Genomic DNA, 17172 nt, shown 5'->3' with positions numbered 1-17172 from the left:
AGTGAGCGGTCTGGCAGTGAGTGCTTTCCATGCTGGACATGCCCTGTTCTCCCCAGGCTCTGGTACTGCAGTGGTCTGCCAAGTCGCAGGGCCAGATTGCCTGTAATAGGCCTGCCATTTCCCTCTCATCATCTGTCAGCACTCTGGATCCAACTGCAAGGTCCAAAGAGGGCTACCACTCTCCAATTAAAAAGGTTAATTTGCCCTCGCCCATCTCTTCCGCCTCCCCCCTTTACAGCTTTCTATGTCTTCATTAGCTCTCATTTGTGCCTGTATTGCCTTTTCCTTTCCCTTTTCTCTCCTTTTCTTCCTTATGTTAGCTGGCTTTGCGAACAGCGTCTTGCAAAATGCAAGGGTGAATGCCCATTAGTATTTTTGGAGAGAGCGTGTTCATTAAATTGTTCTCAATGGTCTATTTTTTTCTGGCCTTGGCCGGGCAATTCGTGTTAAAGTCAGCAATCAATTTTTGTGCACTCCCACTTTGATTAAACAGAGCAGGCTCAGTCGAGGAAGCGGGAGATTAAAAGAACAGTTTGATATTTTGGGAAATAGGGTTAGATGAGAAGATCAATATTACTGTACTTAGCTTGGCTCCACTTTTATAGACTTACGAGGGGGGGAACCGGCTAAACACAAGGCCTGTCGTCACTACGAGCAGAAACTACAGGAAGTCAATTAAACTATCTGGCACATGCAGTAACCCCCTGTAGAAAACACATGGTTGTTGTTTTTTACACTTTGTATGGATTAATCAGGATACAGTGTGTGTTAAAGGGGGTAGTAGGAGTGTTTTGTTATTTTTGGATAGATCCACAGAAACCTATCCCTGTCTCTATGTTAAGGAAAGCTAACCTTAACCGACTACTGCATATCTATTGCCTGACAGTGGCATCAATTTTTCCAACTAGTGAGACAGCAAAAATGCACATTTCCCTGAATAAAGTGTTTTGAAGTTAGTTGACATCAGTTCTAGCCAGAGTTTATAGCTCCCATAGTATAACTAGTGGCCTACACTACAGCTGTTTTCCTTTGGAAAGATTCTACTAAGTCAACTAACTCAACAAGTAACAGAGCATCTCAATAATTCTGAGTTGTGTGAATTTGACAGCGAGGAGAAACACCTGCACGTCTTGCAAGACCAGGAGAAAGGTCGACATCACTCTCCATTTATGTCGGAGCCATGCTTCATTGTCATTAAACCCACACAGTGGTGTCAGTTTCTTAAGCCTAAGCCAAACCTGAGTGGACGAGCACTGAGCAAGTGAGACCTGCTCCTGTGGGATATAAAGTCACTAGCTTACTTTTGTCCGATAGGGGAGAGGAGATCTTGACCAGAATGGCTGTTATAACTCACTCCCCCTGTTTTTATCTCTGCTCTGAGCTTTGGTCTTTTCCTGTATCCTCTCAGTTCACCCGTCCTCTCCCATCCCCCTTTGGTTCTCCTCACCCTTGCCATCTTTTTATCAGGTTGAAGAAAAGAGGCCCCCCTTGAACCTCCTCCTTTTCCTTTTCCTTTTTTTTTGCCTTAAGCTTCAACAGTGGTATCACACAGCAAAACAGCGCACTCACTCCAACCCCTCTCTTCAGTTTATCTGAATAATATGTAATGGGACGTATGTGGTCTTGTCATTTTGTGAACCCAAAGCCCAGGAAGGAAGCTGCCCCTAACCGCTGCCTGTACTGCTGTTTTCTGTCAGTTGCCACTGCTGTCAAAGCTCGATCCCTGTGTCAGGCCAGCACAGCTAGAAAAGTGTTGTACTTTTAGGTATCTGGGTCTTTTGCTGCAGGAGTTGGAAGTTGGGAAGAATTTGTCTTTAATGGTCATTCTTTATAGCTTATTCAAGTCCCAAAGTTTTTGGCGAAAGTCTGACTTTGGTCAAACCTTGCAGGGCAAAAAAGTATTGAATGTGTAAAAACTTACTTATTTATTATGGCTCTCTGTATAGTCTGGTGAGAAGTTAATACAAGTTAAGCGCAAAATACCGGCTCGGCCACGCAGTCTTAATGAATCGGCTGCAGCAGCTGCGTCATCATCTGTTGTTAAGTATAGTGGCATACTAAATGAAATTGAGGGTCACTCTTGCTAGTTTAAGCGATTAACATAAGCTAATGACTTGGAAGGATGAACAGGAGGTGAAGATAAAGGGGGGGGTGGGGAAGGAGGGAAGAAGGAGGATGTTGTCTGGCTCTCTCACCCATTAAGACCGTGCCCCTGGACTGGGAGTGCGGGCCAGTTTCCCATGCACCGGCGGCACAGGCGAGCCCTCTTTGGTTACACAAAATGTCTGCCCGTACGGCCACGGAGAGAGATATTATTAGCATTATTTTGCCTCAGTTATATGAGAGCACGGTGCTTTTAGGCCCCCTTGTTTGAGTGGCTGACAGACACTTGAGTTTCTGCGGCAGATTAAATGAAATTTTAGCAGCTTTTTCTTGGGGCCAGGCCATAAAACCACACAAAGGAAGCAGCTGCCACTAATGTAATCTAGAATGGGGTGCTGCAGTGTAAAGCTGTCCACTACTCTTTTGTTTTTCCCTTCTTCTCCTCTTCGCAGCTCTTTACGCCATCTTGACACCTTTCAGCTACACCCCTTCCTCTTCAGATAATATCCTTGTTCTTTCACTGCCCTTAATCCCTCTTTTCATCGGCTGCCCCTCTATGTACTGGAAAGGTGATGAAACTGGACGATAGCGATAAAGGGCATGTGTCTTAAGAGCAAACCTATGTCTTTATATGTCCATAGAGCAATTTCAAAGGAACGTGAAACAGTCGTCTCTAAAGCATTCTCAGGCACTCTGGCCTCTTGGGATTTTCTGTGGGCAAACGCCATATCAGATGGACATGTATGGAATGAGCATATAGGATCTTTACAGTTTGACCTTACGCAAACAAAGTTGATTTCTCGGAATGCAACACAAGCAGTTCGCCGGGCTCAATGACCTTGTGACCCCCGTGTCGGTCAGGGGTTGTCAGCCCCTCTCAACATGACAGGGTGGATCTTAGAACCTGAGTTCATGCTCGCAGGGAGTAGGGTTACATTCCTGTCAGGGCCTGGATTGTATACGTGACACGCGAGAGACGAGGAAAACCAGAGTGGACGAGAAAAGTTGTTATTCTGTGATCATTAGCGTAGGAACGTCTTAGCGCGCCGGTGATGCTGTGCTCCACTGTTTCCTTCTGTAAATGAAGTTTCATAGTCTGTTAGAGAGGCAATGGCGCAAACATCTGGCCCATAAATCTCAGGTGGGGCTGCAGAGTTCAGTCTGACTAACAGGCTCTACCCCATCGCCTGAACATTAATCTAAATTTCTGCACTTCCACACGTATTCAGATATCGTTTAATAGGTGGTAATCTTTCCACTGTACACATTGCATTGGAAAGTACTGCAGTACTATTTGATATATTCAAAAGTATAAATAACACACAGTTTACAACATTGCTTTAGCAAAGAGGCTACATCATGTGTTGTAGTGTGCCTTTACATTATGTCTGCCTATTCACTATATATATAAATGTGTGTGTGTGTGTGGGTGGGTGTAAGTATGTCTAGCTAGTGCCTGGTGTGGAATGTCTCAGTTCATGGGCCCTTTTCTGTGCAGAAATGGTGGCTCGGAAGTGGACTGAGTTCAACCAGCCAGCCAGTCAGTCAGTCTGTACATGTGTGTGTCCTGTCCTGCAGCTGTCTGCGAATAAATCCTTCTGTCACCAAAGGCCCACAGGCTTTCTTCACATGTCCTGCTCACCAACTCTCTTTGAGGTCCAGAAGCTCATTTTGACATTCTTCTAAGTCATGTATTAACTGTGTCTTAAAGCCACCCTCCTCGTCTGTCTTAATCTCTCCCTCTCTATTATAAGTTCTGTCTGTTTTATATTCATTTTCCTCGGTTACCTTTGGGTGTTACGTGGATTCGTCATAAAAACTGAGATGAGTTGTGGTGCACCCCAGACACTATATATACATACAACACACGTGCACATTTGCACAAGAGCACTACATATGTTTACATAAACCTGATGACCCAATAGAAATAGCTCTTGTCCCCCTTTTGCCACCCTCCTTTTCTGCTCCTCTGCATTGCCCTCCCTCTTTCCCTCCCCAGGGCAGGTCGCTATAGCCCCCCTTATAAACATAGTGATCTATAGGAGCCCTAGACCCAGACAGATTTTTGGCATGGCTGTGCAGGTAGCATTCCAGCATGGTTTGAGATCTTAGGGCCCTAGCCTCGTTAAAAGCCTGATTTATGCTCTACAGCTGGGCACAAAGGAACCTACAGGTTGGCTACCTTAATTAATATCACGCTCAGTACTGCTTGGACCTATGTATGTTCCTGACACACCTCCTGGGAGAATGAGAGGAAGGATCCGCATGCTGTGTTTTTAACAGGCCACTGACGGTGTGAGTCTGCATGGGATGTGACTGGAAGGACACATGCAGCTGTGCTCAACATGATTTCAGATGATTTTTACAAGCACTAACGTTGCAACAAGTTGAAAGTATCACTGGTAAAAATGTAAATTTCAGCTTCTGTCGGATAACAGGGTAGCAGGGTTCTCGGTGTCGCCTTTCTCTGCTGCATAGATCGTATTGTCCACCATTTTAGCCATTTTTCTTTCTTTGCTGCAGTGACTGATCAGACCACATGTCTTCAATTAGTAGGCAGGAATCTGGTACGGCGAGTCTCAAAGATGAAGAATTGTGTGGAGCGTGGCCTGCCATGGCCAAGCATATGTTCCATCCATCTTACAGGCTGTTATTGATAGTAAACGTTACACGTACATTACCAAGCTGCCTTCACCCTCCTCTAACCCTACAGTCTTCTCTCGTACATGTACCGTACAGTCTTGTGTCACTGGATAACCGCATCCTGCACTGTAATGTGCTGTCCAACCTTGACTCATTTGATTTGAAGCATTTATCCAAAACGACGTGTCACAAAGGTGCGGCCCCTGGTTGGTATCAATCCTCAAGATTAGTCCTAGAGACAGTGTTGAGTTCCAGCTCCGAGCAGAGGAGCACTGGAGGAACACATTTAGGTTATACAGGGTATCTGACCACTTCCTCTCTCTTACTGTCTCTGTCAGAATGTCTTGAAAGTCCTGAAATAGGGCTGAACAGGAGGCCATTTTGCAATTTTAATCAAGATTTGGAATTTTTGAGCCATTGCCCAGCCCAGTTTTCTCCTCAGTAAATAAATAATGGAATAAGGAATGGGGGGTTGGATGAATGGATGTTGGTTAGTTGGGACACGAAGGTCTCACTGTCGGTGGCTATGTCCATATTACATGATCAGAGAACTTTATGTTCATTGCAATGGATTCAGCTTGGTAAACGGAGGATATGTGACGGCGATATTCATAAAAATCCACTGAACTTGTGACAGAATCACCCTCTGACGTCCACCTTTTCCGTTTCCAAGGAAAATGGATTTGTGAGCTACATCTGACCCCGAGACACCCCCTCGATCTAAAGCCTGGCTATTGATGCCTCCTTAACCACTCGACCACCGTGTGCACAGTCACACACACCAGATGGGACGCGTGTTAAACCCTCAGCCTCCACAGCTTCGGGCCACGGGACACTCCAACACACTGGCCCTCTTGTTTTAAAGTGCCATGTCCCTCCACAATGCCTTGAGGCTCCTATGCATAACGAGCTGCTATGGTTGGCCCGAGCTCACATGCCCTGGTCCTCTCACCCTGAGGTGGTGGGACAGGGTGAAAAATAACTGCATGTTTAAAACAGCCCTTGTTCGCTGGTATCTAAATGATGGCTCACGCTTCAGAGCTTCTGGGGCTACTGCAAGCGTGTTCGGGAACAAACAACTCATATCATCTGTGTGTTTCCTAACAGTTCCCCACTTTAGAACCAGCACAAGAAAATACGTATTTTACCGTTATCCCTCTGCACAGACCCTCAAACTGCTCCACCCAAAGTAATTCATATAATGATGAATATCTTTATCCATCTCACTTCTTGCTTTTTTCTTCTACTTGTGTCTCATTTTGTGTGGAAGTATTATTTACAGTGACGGAACACCTCAGCCAAAGGTAGGAAGAAAAAAAAGGCTTGGCTACACTGGCCTGATGGATGCATTTTGAAATCTGCCCTCCACTAAATGAGATAGTGGAGAAGATGAGGAGTGTGTTATGACACAGGTGTTCATGGCCAAGTGGAGTGTCCCTTTGGGCTTAAGACAAGAAGGATTTATAGAAACTACTTGCGTTGTGTGTGTTACAGGCCAAGAGAAGAAAGGCAAGGGAAACAGGTGAAGGAGAAACTGTGCTCATGTCCAGTATGTGTAGTTTAACGTGTGTGTATGATCGTGAAACCCACTTTAACCTCTCTCAGTGCTGTCATCAGAGCAAGGAAATAGCGTGACGGAGGGAGGAGTAATGAAGGAGCATGCAGGCTGGATGAGGGACAGAGAGCAGGAGGGAGAGGGAACGACTCTATCCTCCAGACGGGCTCAAGTGTTTACTCAGTCCACACAGATTCCCTGTGTGTGTGTTACAATGTGCGGGTTCGTGTACATATGTCTGGACTTCCATCAGCTTAGAGGTACCCTGACTACAGGTCTGAGCCTGTAGATCAGCCACAGTGTGTCTTCCTTTTTAACTTTATTTCCCTTTGGCTCACTCTCAGACTACCCCTCTGTTTTAACATAAGCTGCGTTTACACAAGCATTCCACTAATAATCAGAATAAAAATGCAGCATGAAACCACCACAAACACAACAGACTGGCCTGATCCATCTAAGCACTTCATCCAATCGTTTTGCACCGGTTAAAATAAGTAGTCTTCCTGCACACGCATCATGTGACATGACAAGTTTCCTTCCAGAGCGAAATATTGTGCATGTAAACACAACACACCGAGCTCAGCAGTGCCTTCTGAACTCATTTTAATTTTCAGTCTGCTTTTTGTTTCACCCCTACTTTTGATTTATTATTTATGTACAGCTATTTTTGCAAGTCGATCTAGAGTGCATGCTGTGTGTGAATGCAGATTCTGCCTGATAATGTAGTCTTTTTTCCCTTCTATACAATTTCACTTAAACTATCTCTTAATGTTGTTAACAACACTGCAGAAACATCGACATTAAATTAGCTAAATGGCAAACGAATGGAACCGTTGTTTGCTTCAGTTTTTCCTTTACTATAAGTTTTGAGCCAAAACCAGAATCACACTTAAAGTGACTGTCTCTGAGCAAGATTTAATTTATACTTCATTTAAGGGTGTCACAACTCGACTGAGGCTTGTATTAATTCAAGAAAGTAGACTACGAAACAACATTTATTTGGTATTTTGAAATAAAATACAAATTTAATGTGAGAAAATAAATATGGAATTACAAGACTGCTGTTTAGAAGTTCAAATGTTTTGCTCCTTACTCCAAGTGGGATACAAAAAAATAGATGAATGTCCTGATATATATTAGCTGGCCCAAGGTGAGAATGTTCATATTTGTTTTTAATTTTAAATTGGTCATTCACCAGTAAAAATGCTGTTTATCTGTAGGATTTGACTCAAAAGCGCCTACTTCAGATCTTGATACCCCTTTTCCTTGTGGTGTTTCTGATGTTCTGTCCATCTCCCTGTATGTCTGCGAAAACTCAAGGAGGGGGAAAAGAGGAGAGGTCAGGCACGGGGCCCTGTATGCTCCGGTGAAGCCGAATGTCGTCCTGGCAAATGGTATGCAGGCTCATAACGCGCTCCACTCGTCCAATAGCCAGAGACGAAACAGTTTTGACAGTGTCGAATGCCCTGCCCCGGGGGCCTTATCATCCTCCGCTGCTTGCCTGCCTCCCTCCCCAGTTTCTCTTTTCCTGATGCTATCTATCCGGAGATTTATGCAGAAATGTGCAGCTAGTCGACCTCCCTGGTCCCCCTCCATCCTTTCTGCAGGGACGGCAGCCTGTCATAAGCTGAGCTGTGCAGAGATAGGAAAGCTGAGGCTGCTGGCCTCGTGTCGTACGGAGGCTATCTTGTCACTGCACTTCAAACAGGGATGATGCTTGTAAGGAAAGACACAGATGCACTCATCTGAATACTGCAGGCTGAATGCTGATAGCAAAGAAGCAGAAGAATGTTGGCGTGTTTTCTTATATTCCATTGTGTTTTATAGATTTAAATGTGTCGTAGTCTCCATTAGCCCATAGTACTCTACTCCCCCTTAACTGCAGTTTATTGAGACATATCTTTTCTTTGACAGAACACTTTTCACATTTCCCCTCTGAAGTGCTCAGAGACTTCTCGCCCATCTGGGATATTGCCCGAGTCCAAAAATACTCCTGCTTGATTAAGTCTTCTTATGTACCTGGATACGTGTGCTTAAACTGACACTTGGCAGTTTGCGGTTTCTTTGATTCCACTCCCTTATTTAATACCTTCTCCACTGAGCATTGGCTTTTGTTGACGGTGGTTTGATCCTGTGAAGCGGATCCCAACTCAATAAATAATCTCTGCGGATGCTTACATAAGCGATGGTCCATTTAATTAGACTGGTTAAGCTTAGAAGCCCAGAGGTCTTTTCACTGTACCATTAGAGCTAGGATGAGAAACAATAGTGCGCGGCCTCCCACCGTCGCGGGTAAGCAGAGAGCAAATAATGATCTGCATCAGACACGCGGCTGGCCCGGACTATTATAAGGTCTGCCGGACTAGAGCCGCACCCAGGCACGAAGCTGCCCAGCTGGGCTGACTCGGAATGAGCGGATAGCCGGATAGATGGAGGGAAAGAAAGATGCACGGACAAATAGATGGGTGGGTGAATGGTCAGTTCAAACACAGTTCAGCTGAGACAAGATCAAAAGGAGTAAGGTTACGCAGGGAAACAGACAGCGGAGATGCTAATTTGAGAGTGATTTCGGAAAATGAACTACATACCAACATCCACAAAGACACAGACACTCACACATAAATGCCTACATGGAGACTGACCTGTCGGGATACATACAGTACATACACATGTCTATTAAAGAAACTCACATACATGAAAAACAAATGCCTTCTGAGCAGACACACACACATTTGTCTATTGTGTATGGCGCATGCATTCATCAGCCCCTGTGTGGGTGCCATCTGTCCATAATGGTTTCTTAGTGGCTCAGAGAAACTCCTCAGTTCCACTGTTGCTCTTATCAACTTTCAGGAGAAGGGGAAAGGAAAGGTAAGATGTGTGAAAGTGTGATTGGAAACAAAGCCACAGCCAGCAGATTACTTTATACTGGGCACAGGCCCTCAAAGACCACCATGCATCCTTATCTGAAGATCTGCCTCCCTCTTTCTGCTTGTGCATGCCAGCTAGACTTTTCCTCTCTACCCCTGTCTTTCTTTTGCTGCCTTAGCTCTCCATTCTCTTTTTTTTCCCCTCACTATCCCTCCTTTTTTTTTCTTTCCCTCTGCTTGTGATTTATGTCGTGCCTAGTGGTCATCTTCTCCCAGTTGTGTAATGTGTTACTCCAACGCCAGCCAGTGTTGGCTGGTTTTCTGTTTAGTATATTGCATTTCCTGCATCCGGCTTTGTCTCAGGAACAAGTGTTGGTCAAACAAGCCTTTTGTCTGTAGCCAGTGGCTCAGCGCACCGCATCGAGCCTGGTCCAGGACAAAGAGCCGAGTGTACGAGCCTGGGTGTGTGTGACTGTGGCAGAGAATCACAGACAAACAGACAGAGACACGAAAGGAAGGAAGAAGGTCAAGGCCAGCCAGTTTGCTCCATCAGCTATTTTCACAAATACAAACAGAGGTAGGGCCCCATTAGAGCAAACGTACAATAATAACACGCATGAGACATCCCAATATGAAAAAAAAATACTGACAAATAATTACAGTTCTTCTGCAGACATTGTTTTTTTCATTTCCTTCCTAATTCAACTGAAAGTCATGTACAAGAGAATAAATTCAGGACAATGAAGAAGAGCTCTTATGTGGGCCTCTGCGACTCCCCTGTCTTTTTCCTCAACCTCTCCTGCTTCACCCTTCACCCCTGTCCAATCCCTGACTGTGAATACCCTAATGACATAAACAGAGTAGTAATCACATTAACGGCAGTTACGGCTGAGCCACTCTTAAGAGGCACTGTATTGACAACCCTCCATCTTCCCAAGGCACTCACTCCAACACCTATAAACACTTATGAATATTGGCAAAGACCTGCTATTAGCATAATCACTTTTCAGGTGTGTGTGAGTGCTCTCTCAAGCCATGGCCACTGATAACTCTGGAAAATGGTGGTGACATGCTGCGTCCCCCGCGTCTTCTGCCTCTGTGCCTTCCTCCTCCTCCTCCTCCTCCTTTTGGAAGGCCTGCGAGCTAATCCTGTTAGCTTGTTCCTCCATTAGCTAAATGACCAATATCAGTGAAAGCTGTGTGGTCACACCAGGACGGCCTGAGCCCACTATCACAGTTGGTCAAGGACGAAACATAAAAGCGGAGGTCAGTCCAAGTCTGCTAACTTTTCGGTGCATGGCTAGAAAGTTTGAAGGAGCACGTCTATGATAGGGAGCCGAAAGGTGGAAGAGACGGCAGATGTCCTCTTAAGGCGTCAGTAACCGTTAACCCATACTGGGTCAATGTCACGGTTGTCTAGCTATCTGTTGCTTCGTTTGTTTGTGTTTGTGGCTATGTTTTGGCTGAAGCGATAAAGAGGAATGGGATGGTATGGCTACTCCCTGCGCGTGTGAGACTAGGTTTGGGGGTTGGGTCACTAACAATAGAGCAGTCTGCGTGAGCAAAGTATATGCCTGAGTCGCCTGGACTTGGACTGTGTGTTGCTTTGTCTGGTCAACACAGTTGTCTGGGATGATGGTGTGAGTGTGGTGTGAGGCCGCTCTATCTGCTGTTTAAGGCGCCGTAATTTGCCTTCTGCCGTTTGTCAGTTGACCAAGTGTTTTTTGTACGAGCCCTAAATCATGCAAAATCTCCGCCTGATAGCAGTGCAGTGTCCATTACCAGCACCATAGTAGTTCCCTACTGCTTTGTCTTGCAAGGCACTGAAAAGTCCAGATTCTCTATTCTCTTCCTTTCACAGTTCTGTATATCTCCTATGTGCTCTACATCCTTATATTTCTTTTGTTTGATTATCATTTCTTATCTTTTTTTTCTCTTCCTGATCCCCCTGGCCTTTCTCACTTCTCCTATATACTTTCCGTCTTCTCCAGGCCCCTCTTTCAGCCCCTGCCATGAAATGACAGCTAAGGGGTTGTCAGTGTGCTTTCTCCTCTCTGCTGATCCTATTTCAAAGGGACCTGAAGATCCAGCATTAGCCTCAGCTCTCCTGCTCTCCAGCCCTAACTCGCCACAGACTTAAAGTTGCTAGAAAAGGAGAAACAGACAGGGAGAGTGAGAGGGAGCTCTCCTTTATTCCATTAGAAGACACTCGTTTATAAGATCATCCTTCCCTCCTCACGCAGCTCTCTGCTCATTCACACTAGCTAAAAAAAAAACCTTCAAGGCCTTCAAACGCCTTGTCAGAATGTCTTTTATCCTTTTGAATAACTGTCCTTCCATCCCTTTGAGGACAGCTATTAAGGACAATAGTGGGCTTATTTAGATATCTGTTCTGCCATTGTTGTGAATCTGGGCATGCATTGGTCTGGCTTGTCAATTGCCATCAATGTGTCCGCTGCCTGGAATAACAATTATCGTCACCGCTTGTGACACGAGCACAGTTTGTCAAACGTCCATAGACGGACTAGCGTTTTCATAGCACAAGACATGCCGCTTTTGATACATAAGGAAATGAAGTGACTACTGGCTTTGAAGCCGTTTGTTGTGGCTCTCGTGTCCTTTAGAAACGTGCTGGGTTGTCATTAGGAATGTCCCCTTCACGCCACACTTCTCTCCCGCCTTACTTCACTTCCACGTTCCCTCAGTGCTTTCTTTCCTTTGACAGACACAGCCACATCTCAAAGGAGAAGACGACATTCTAGACAACCCCACCAATTTTTGTCTATTATCCTTCAAAATGCCAAAAAAATGCATCTATTTCCCTCCTCGTGCCTATACACTCTCTGGTCCCACATTCAGACGAGGCTGAGGAAGTGTGCATAGCTTGCAAATCAAAGCAAAGTGAACAGGAGAGGCCAGGTTACTGCAACCGTTTTACGAGTGATATGGGGCTTTCTACTTAAAGCCATAAAAAACACACACATAATCAGGAAACGTACATATAGCCAAAGCCAATGTAATGGGCACATTTTATTTGTGCTTATGAGAAAGGGAGCAAAACTGTGTATGGGCAAATGGCTTTTTTATGATGGAAAAATTCCATAGTGGGTCAAAGCCCCTTGCAGGTGGCAGCAATTAACTGTAATTTTTGCAGATTGTAATGATCCATAATTTACCAGTATACCCCCTTCCAACTCAGTCAAGAGAAAAAGGTTTGCGTGGAGGTTTGATTGGGTGCACATTTTATGCCGTGTTCTGGGCTTTAAGTGAGATTGTTCGGAGGGGGCCACGGCGGCTGTGGACACATGAGATAGAAAGGCGTACCACAAAACACCAATCTGTTCCCTCTATTGCTCATCCACAACATCCCTCTCTTTTCTCTGCAGTTGTCTTCTTTTTCTGCCCCTTCTTCACCCCTTTGTCTCTCAGCCACAGCAGGCTTAAAGTATGCAAAACTGTCTATCCACCATCTTAGGGATCGCTCATAGTCTCAATCATACGCACTCTGCCTATCTTCCCCTCTGCCGCTCCCTTGTTCTCCCTTTCTAGTGCAGTATGGCCGTGGTATTGGGTTCAGTGTCGGCAAATGACTTCAGAAAAATGCCCTCCAGTGAAAAAAGAAAAAAAAGAGAAGAAAGGATAAGAAAGCCAAAAGATGAAAGAGGGAGCACATTTGCAAGTGGCGGATGCTTCTTATTTTGCATATCTCTCACTTCTGCTTTCCCCTTCTTCTCCTTTTCTATTCACCTGAGAGGATTTAAATAAATCCATAAAGCATGAAATATCAGAAATAGAAAAGTAATGCATGAAACGCATTTTCAGAGGAGCCTCCCCACCCACACACACAAACATGCATACACAATTTTCCTCGTCGCCTCTGTTTGCGGTGGATGTGTGTTTTTTGTGATAAATGCTGGTACAGTTTATTAACATACAACCTTATTTGTATTCAGTGTTAATATTCAGCATCAGATACATGTCCCACTTTAGCTGCACTAATTCTGTAAACAAGGCACTGGAGGGGAGATGAGTGTGTTTAACGAGATTAGGCGTGCATTGTCAGGCAAATCTCAGGTCAGTGTGCAAGTGCTGTTGAAAGTCAATCATTGTTTGAAATATTTCTTTGCCTTCTCAGCTGTGTGAAATGCTTATGAATTCTCTTTTCATCGTGTTTTATTTGTTCCTTTGTTATGTGCTATGGAATACATATTTAATTTTTCACCTATAGCTCTCGATTGTGTGAGAAATTGTGTGGTAAAATTATTTTCATCCAGTTTTGCACGGCTGTTGTCAAGAAGGGCGAAAACAAGTCTTTTTTAATAAGTCTATATAACGATGTATGTAGTACACATCATGGCTTACTTTGAAAGTCAGAGTATAGCAACGAACTTCACATTTTAAGACCTCATTTTCAGCATATACATATTTTAAAATTATTTTGCACTTTTGGTGCAACATGAATCAGTAATTTTATAATTTTATCCAGTCAATTTTAATTTATCTTCTCTCCCCTTTATTTTCAGATAAAGATGAGCCCAGCAGTTACACCTGCACCACGTGCAAACAGCCCTTCACCAGTGCCTGGTTCCTGCTCCAGCATGCCCAGAATACCCACGGCTTCCGCATCTATCTGGAGAGCGAGCCTGGCAGTCCCCTCACCCCCCGCGTGGCTGCAGGTCCTGGGATGGGGGGTGACTGTGCCTCCTCCCAGCCTCCCTTACATGCCGTCCACTTGGCTGATGGCAGTCCTTACAGCCTCCTGAGGATGCCAGGCTCCGGGTCTGGCCGGGATTCTGCGTCGACACCCCGCGAAGGACGTTACCCCCGAACACCGCCGCTGTTCAGTCCGCCACCACGCCACCACCTCAGCCCTGATGACCTGGCCTTGGCCACCCATCATCCCAGCGCTTTTGACAGGGTGATGAGGCTGAACTCGGTGCCACTAGATCCCCCTCAGACCATGGACTTCTCTCGACGTCTACGTGAGCTGGCCGGCAATGCTACTGGAGGTTCCCCACCTCTCTCCCCCAACAGACCCAACCCTATGCAACGGCTGCTGCAGCCATTCCAGCCAGGTTCTAAGCCTCCATTTTCAGCTACACCACCCCTCTCCACCTCTCAGTCACCTTCTGGCTCACGTTCCACCCCTAATCCCATCAACAACACAGTCCAACCAAGCACCCCTCTCAAGGCAAAGTCTTGTGAGTTCTGCGGAAAGACCTTCAAGTTCCAGAGCAACCTTATTGTTCACCGGCGTAGCCACACAGGGGAAAAGCCATTCAAGTGTCACCTCTGTAACCATGCCTGCACTCAGGCCAGCAAACTGAAACGGCACATGAAGACGCACTGTCAGAGCAAGTCTTCAGCGCTTAATGCCAAGTCAGACGATGGCCTCTCGACTGCTAGCTCCCCTGAACCTGGTACCAGTGAGCTGATGGGCAGTGCCACAGATGCTCTTAAGTCTGTGGTGGCCAAGTTCAAGAGTGAGAACAATGGCCTTATGCCTGAAAATGGAGAAGAAGAGGAGGAAGAGGAGGAGGAAGAAGAAGAGGAGGAAGAAGAAGAGGAGGAAGAGGAGGAAGAAGAGGAGGAGGGGGAGGAGGATGAAATTGAAAGTAAGCCTGGAGTTGAAGATGAGGAAAGGAATGAATATCGTTTCAGTCTGCGACTAGAAGGCGCCCGCCACCACCAGAACAGTGAGGCCCTACACCCGCACCGCCGGAGTGTGTCCCGGGATCCTATAGATGAGGACTCTGCCATGGAGTCAGACCGGGCAGAAGATGGAACCACTACTACCATCAATGGCCTAGGTCCTCTATCCAATGACAGCCTGTCTAGAAAGCTGTTGGGTGGAGGAGTCAGTCCTGGCTCCCTCAGTCCCCTGTCCAAGCGCATCAAGGTGGAGAAGGACCTGGACCCCCCAACACCTACAATCCCCAACACGGAGAACGTCTACTCTCAGTGGCTAGCTGGCTATGCGGCCTCCAGGCAACTCAAGGACCCTTTCATCAACTTTACAGGTGGGGATTCCAGACAATCGCCCTTCGCCTCCTCATCTGAGCACTCGTCAGAAAACGGCAGCCTACGCTTCTCCACTCCACCTGGTGAGCTGGATGGGGAACGGGTTCCTTCAGGACGCAGTGGCACTGGCAGCGGGGCCAGCACTCCACACGGTGGGAGCGGTAATGGAAGGCCGAACTCCAAGGATGGCCGCCGCAGTGACACCTGTGAGTTTTGTGGCAAGGTGTTCAAGAACTGCAGCAATTTGACAGTGCACCGCCGCAGTCACACTGGAGAGCGGCCCTACAAGTGTGAGCTGTGCAGCTATGCGTGCGCCCAGAGCTCAAAGCTCACCCGCCACATGAAGACCCATGGACAGATGGGCAAAGACGTGTACAAATGTGAAATCTGCCACATGCCTTTCAGTGTATACAGCACTCTGGAGAAACACATGAAGAAGTGGCACAGCGACCGCCCTCTAGCTAATGACATTAAGACTGAGTAGGCAAAGAGCAGCATGCTGGCCGCTCTCTCTCAGCTCCCCTGGCTAAAGAGCAACCCTGGCTAACTAGCCAATAAGTGAGGGGAAAGGACAACAGGGTTAGACACCAGTACACAGTACAGCCCTGTTCTCATCCCCGACTGGAAAAGCTAGATGCATGAGCCGTCATTGGGGCAATACTATTGCATCAAACGTAAAACTTTTTGAGCCTTTCTATTGTGCAATAATTTACACGTTTTTGTATTTTTTGTAACTGGACAGCATGCTAGGTGTGTTTTGGCTACTTAGAGAGAAAATTGTCCCCGGCTGGTGGGTCTGGTTGTACATGTGTTGCTGTTGATACTTTTGATTTCTTCAACATAAAAAAAAAAGTTAGTTATGAAAACCCATGCTGCATACAGTACATACTGTTTTACATATCATGTACAGTTTTGTGTTCAAACATGGTGAACAGTGTCATATTATCAAAACATCGAGAAAAGCAGGGTCACACTTAAAAACGATCTTTGTGAAAGATTTTCCATGCAACATTGAGATAAGAGATATATATATATAAATTGGGCTGCCTATGAAATGCTAGGCACTAGCGCTATTAAATATTTCTTTTACAAACGTCAGTGAAATTAACAATATGGTGTGAAATGACAACAAAGAGTGCCTTGGATATTTTACCTGCATTAGTTAATCCTTGTTTTTTTGCTATAAGCTCAGAGTTTCAGCTATAAAAAAAAAATTACAGGACATTTTTGTGCACATACGGAATAAGCAGGTCCTTGCATCAAGCACCTGTACGGTCATTTTTTTTCTGACTTAGCAGAGCATAGGGAGCACGGTGACACAAAAATGATGAAAACAAAACAAACAAAAAAAAAACAACAAAAAGATTATGTGTATCTCTGGTAAATCATTTATCTGCCTGACTCATGTATATTGTTATTTTCAAGATTACAATTCTGTTTACTGGCATGGTACATGCTATTAAGGAGTAGGAGTTTGGTGTGTAGACTTTTGGTTTAGGTGTTTATGTTCTTCGGTACATGTGTACCATACTGAGAGGGTACTCTGACGAGTCGTTTTACCCAACGTAAAGCTCTTAATTTTCCAGAGTGTTTATTTTCTTTGAAAATTAAAAGTTTGCAGGTGTTTTTTTTTTGTAAGTAGCACAGAATTATGTTTCTTCAGTGTCAGCCAGGCAGGCAGTGTAGCCAGCAGTCACTTGAAGACCACAGAGTGGGATTTAGTTGTACGCCAGGCAGATTTTGGGTGAGGGTTGGGTGAGGGTTGGGTGAGTTTAGGGGGATAAGGGCGGGTGAGGGTGAGGGTAAGGGTAGCGAGGGGGGACTGGGTTAACCAGGCGTCTCTACAATTCAAAAGTGTATGTCCTTATAGCGTTAATTCTCTTTACCACGTTAGATCTTAGAAACCCTTAAGTAATCTGAAACATATTCTTAAATGAAAATCAAAAGTCAAGAATTTGAACTCAGTTATAGCATTTCTTT

At 45.4% G+C, this 17172-nt stretch overlaps 1 protein-coding gene across 1 annotated transcript in view; it reads left to right on the top strand.

Moving 5' to 3' along the window:
* LOC311500667 (B-cell lymphoma/leukemia 11A-like) overlaps nucleotides 1-16931 on the top strand; it is a 32181-nt gene extending 15250 nt beyond the window's left edge. Inside the window, exon 3 of the mRNA XM_084562199.1 lies at nucleotides 13695-16931. Within this exon, the coding sequence (XP_084418325.1) occupies nucleotides 13695-15676 (1982 nt within the window). The 3' untranslated portion in view covers nucleotides 15677-16931. The remainder of the gene's footprint in view (nucleotides 1-13694) is intronic.
* The last annotated feature ends 241 nt before the right edge of the window (nucleotides 16932-17172 follow it).

Source organism: Chelon labrosus (assembly GCF_963514085.1).
Source record: "Chelon labrosus genome assembly, chromosome: 2".
Taxonomy (NCBI): Eukaryota; Metazoa; Chordata; class Actinopteri; order Mugiliformes; family Mugilidae; genus Chelon; species Chelon labrosus.
Note: the sequence above shows the minus strand (reverse complement) of the source record. Positions and strands in the feature narration are given on the sequence as shown.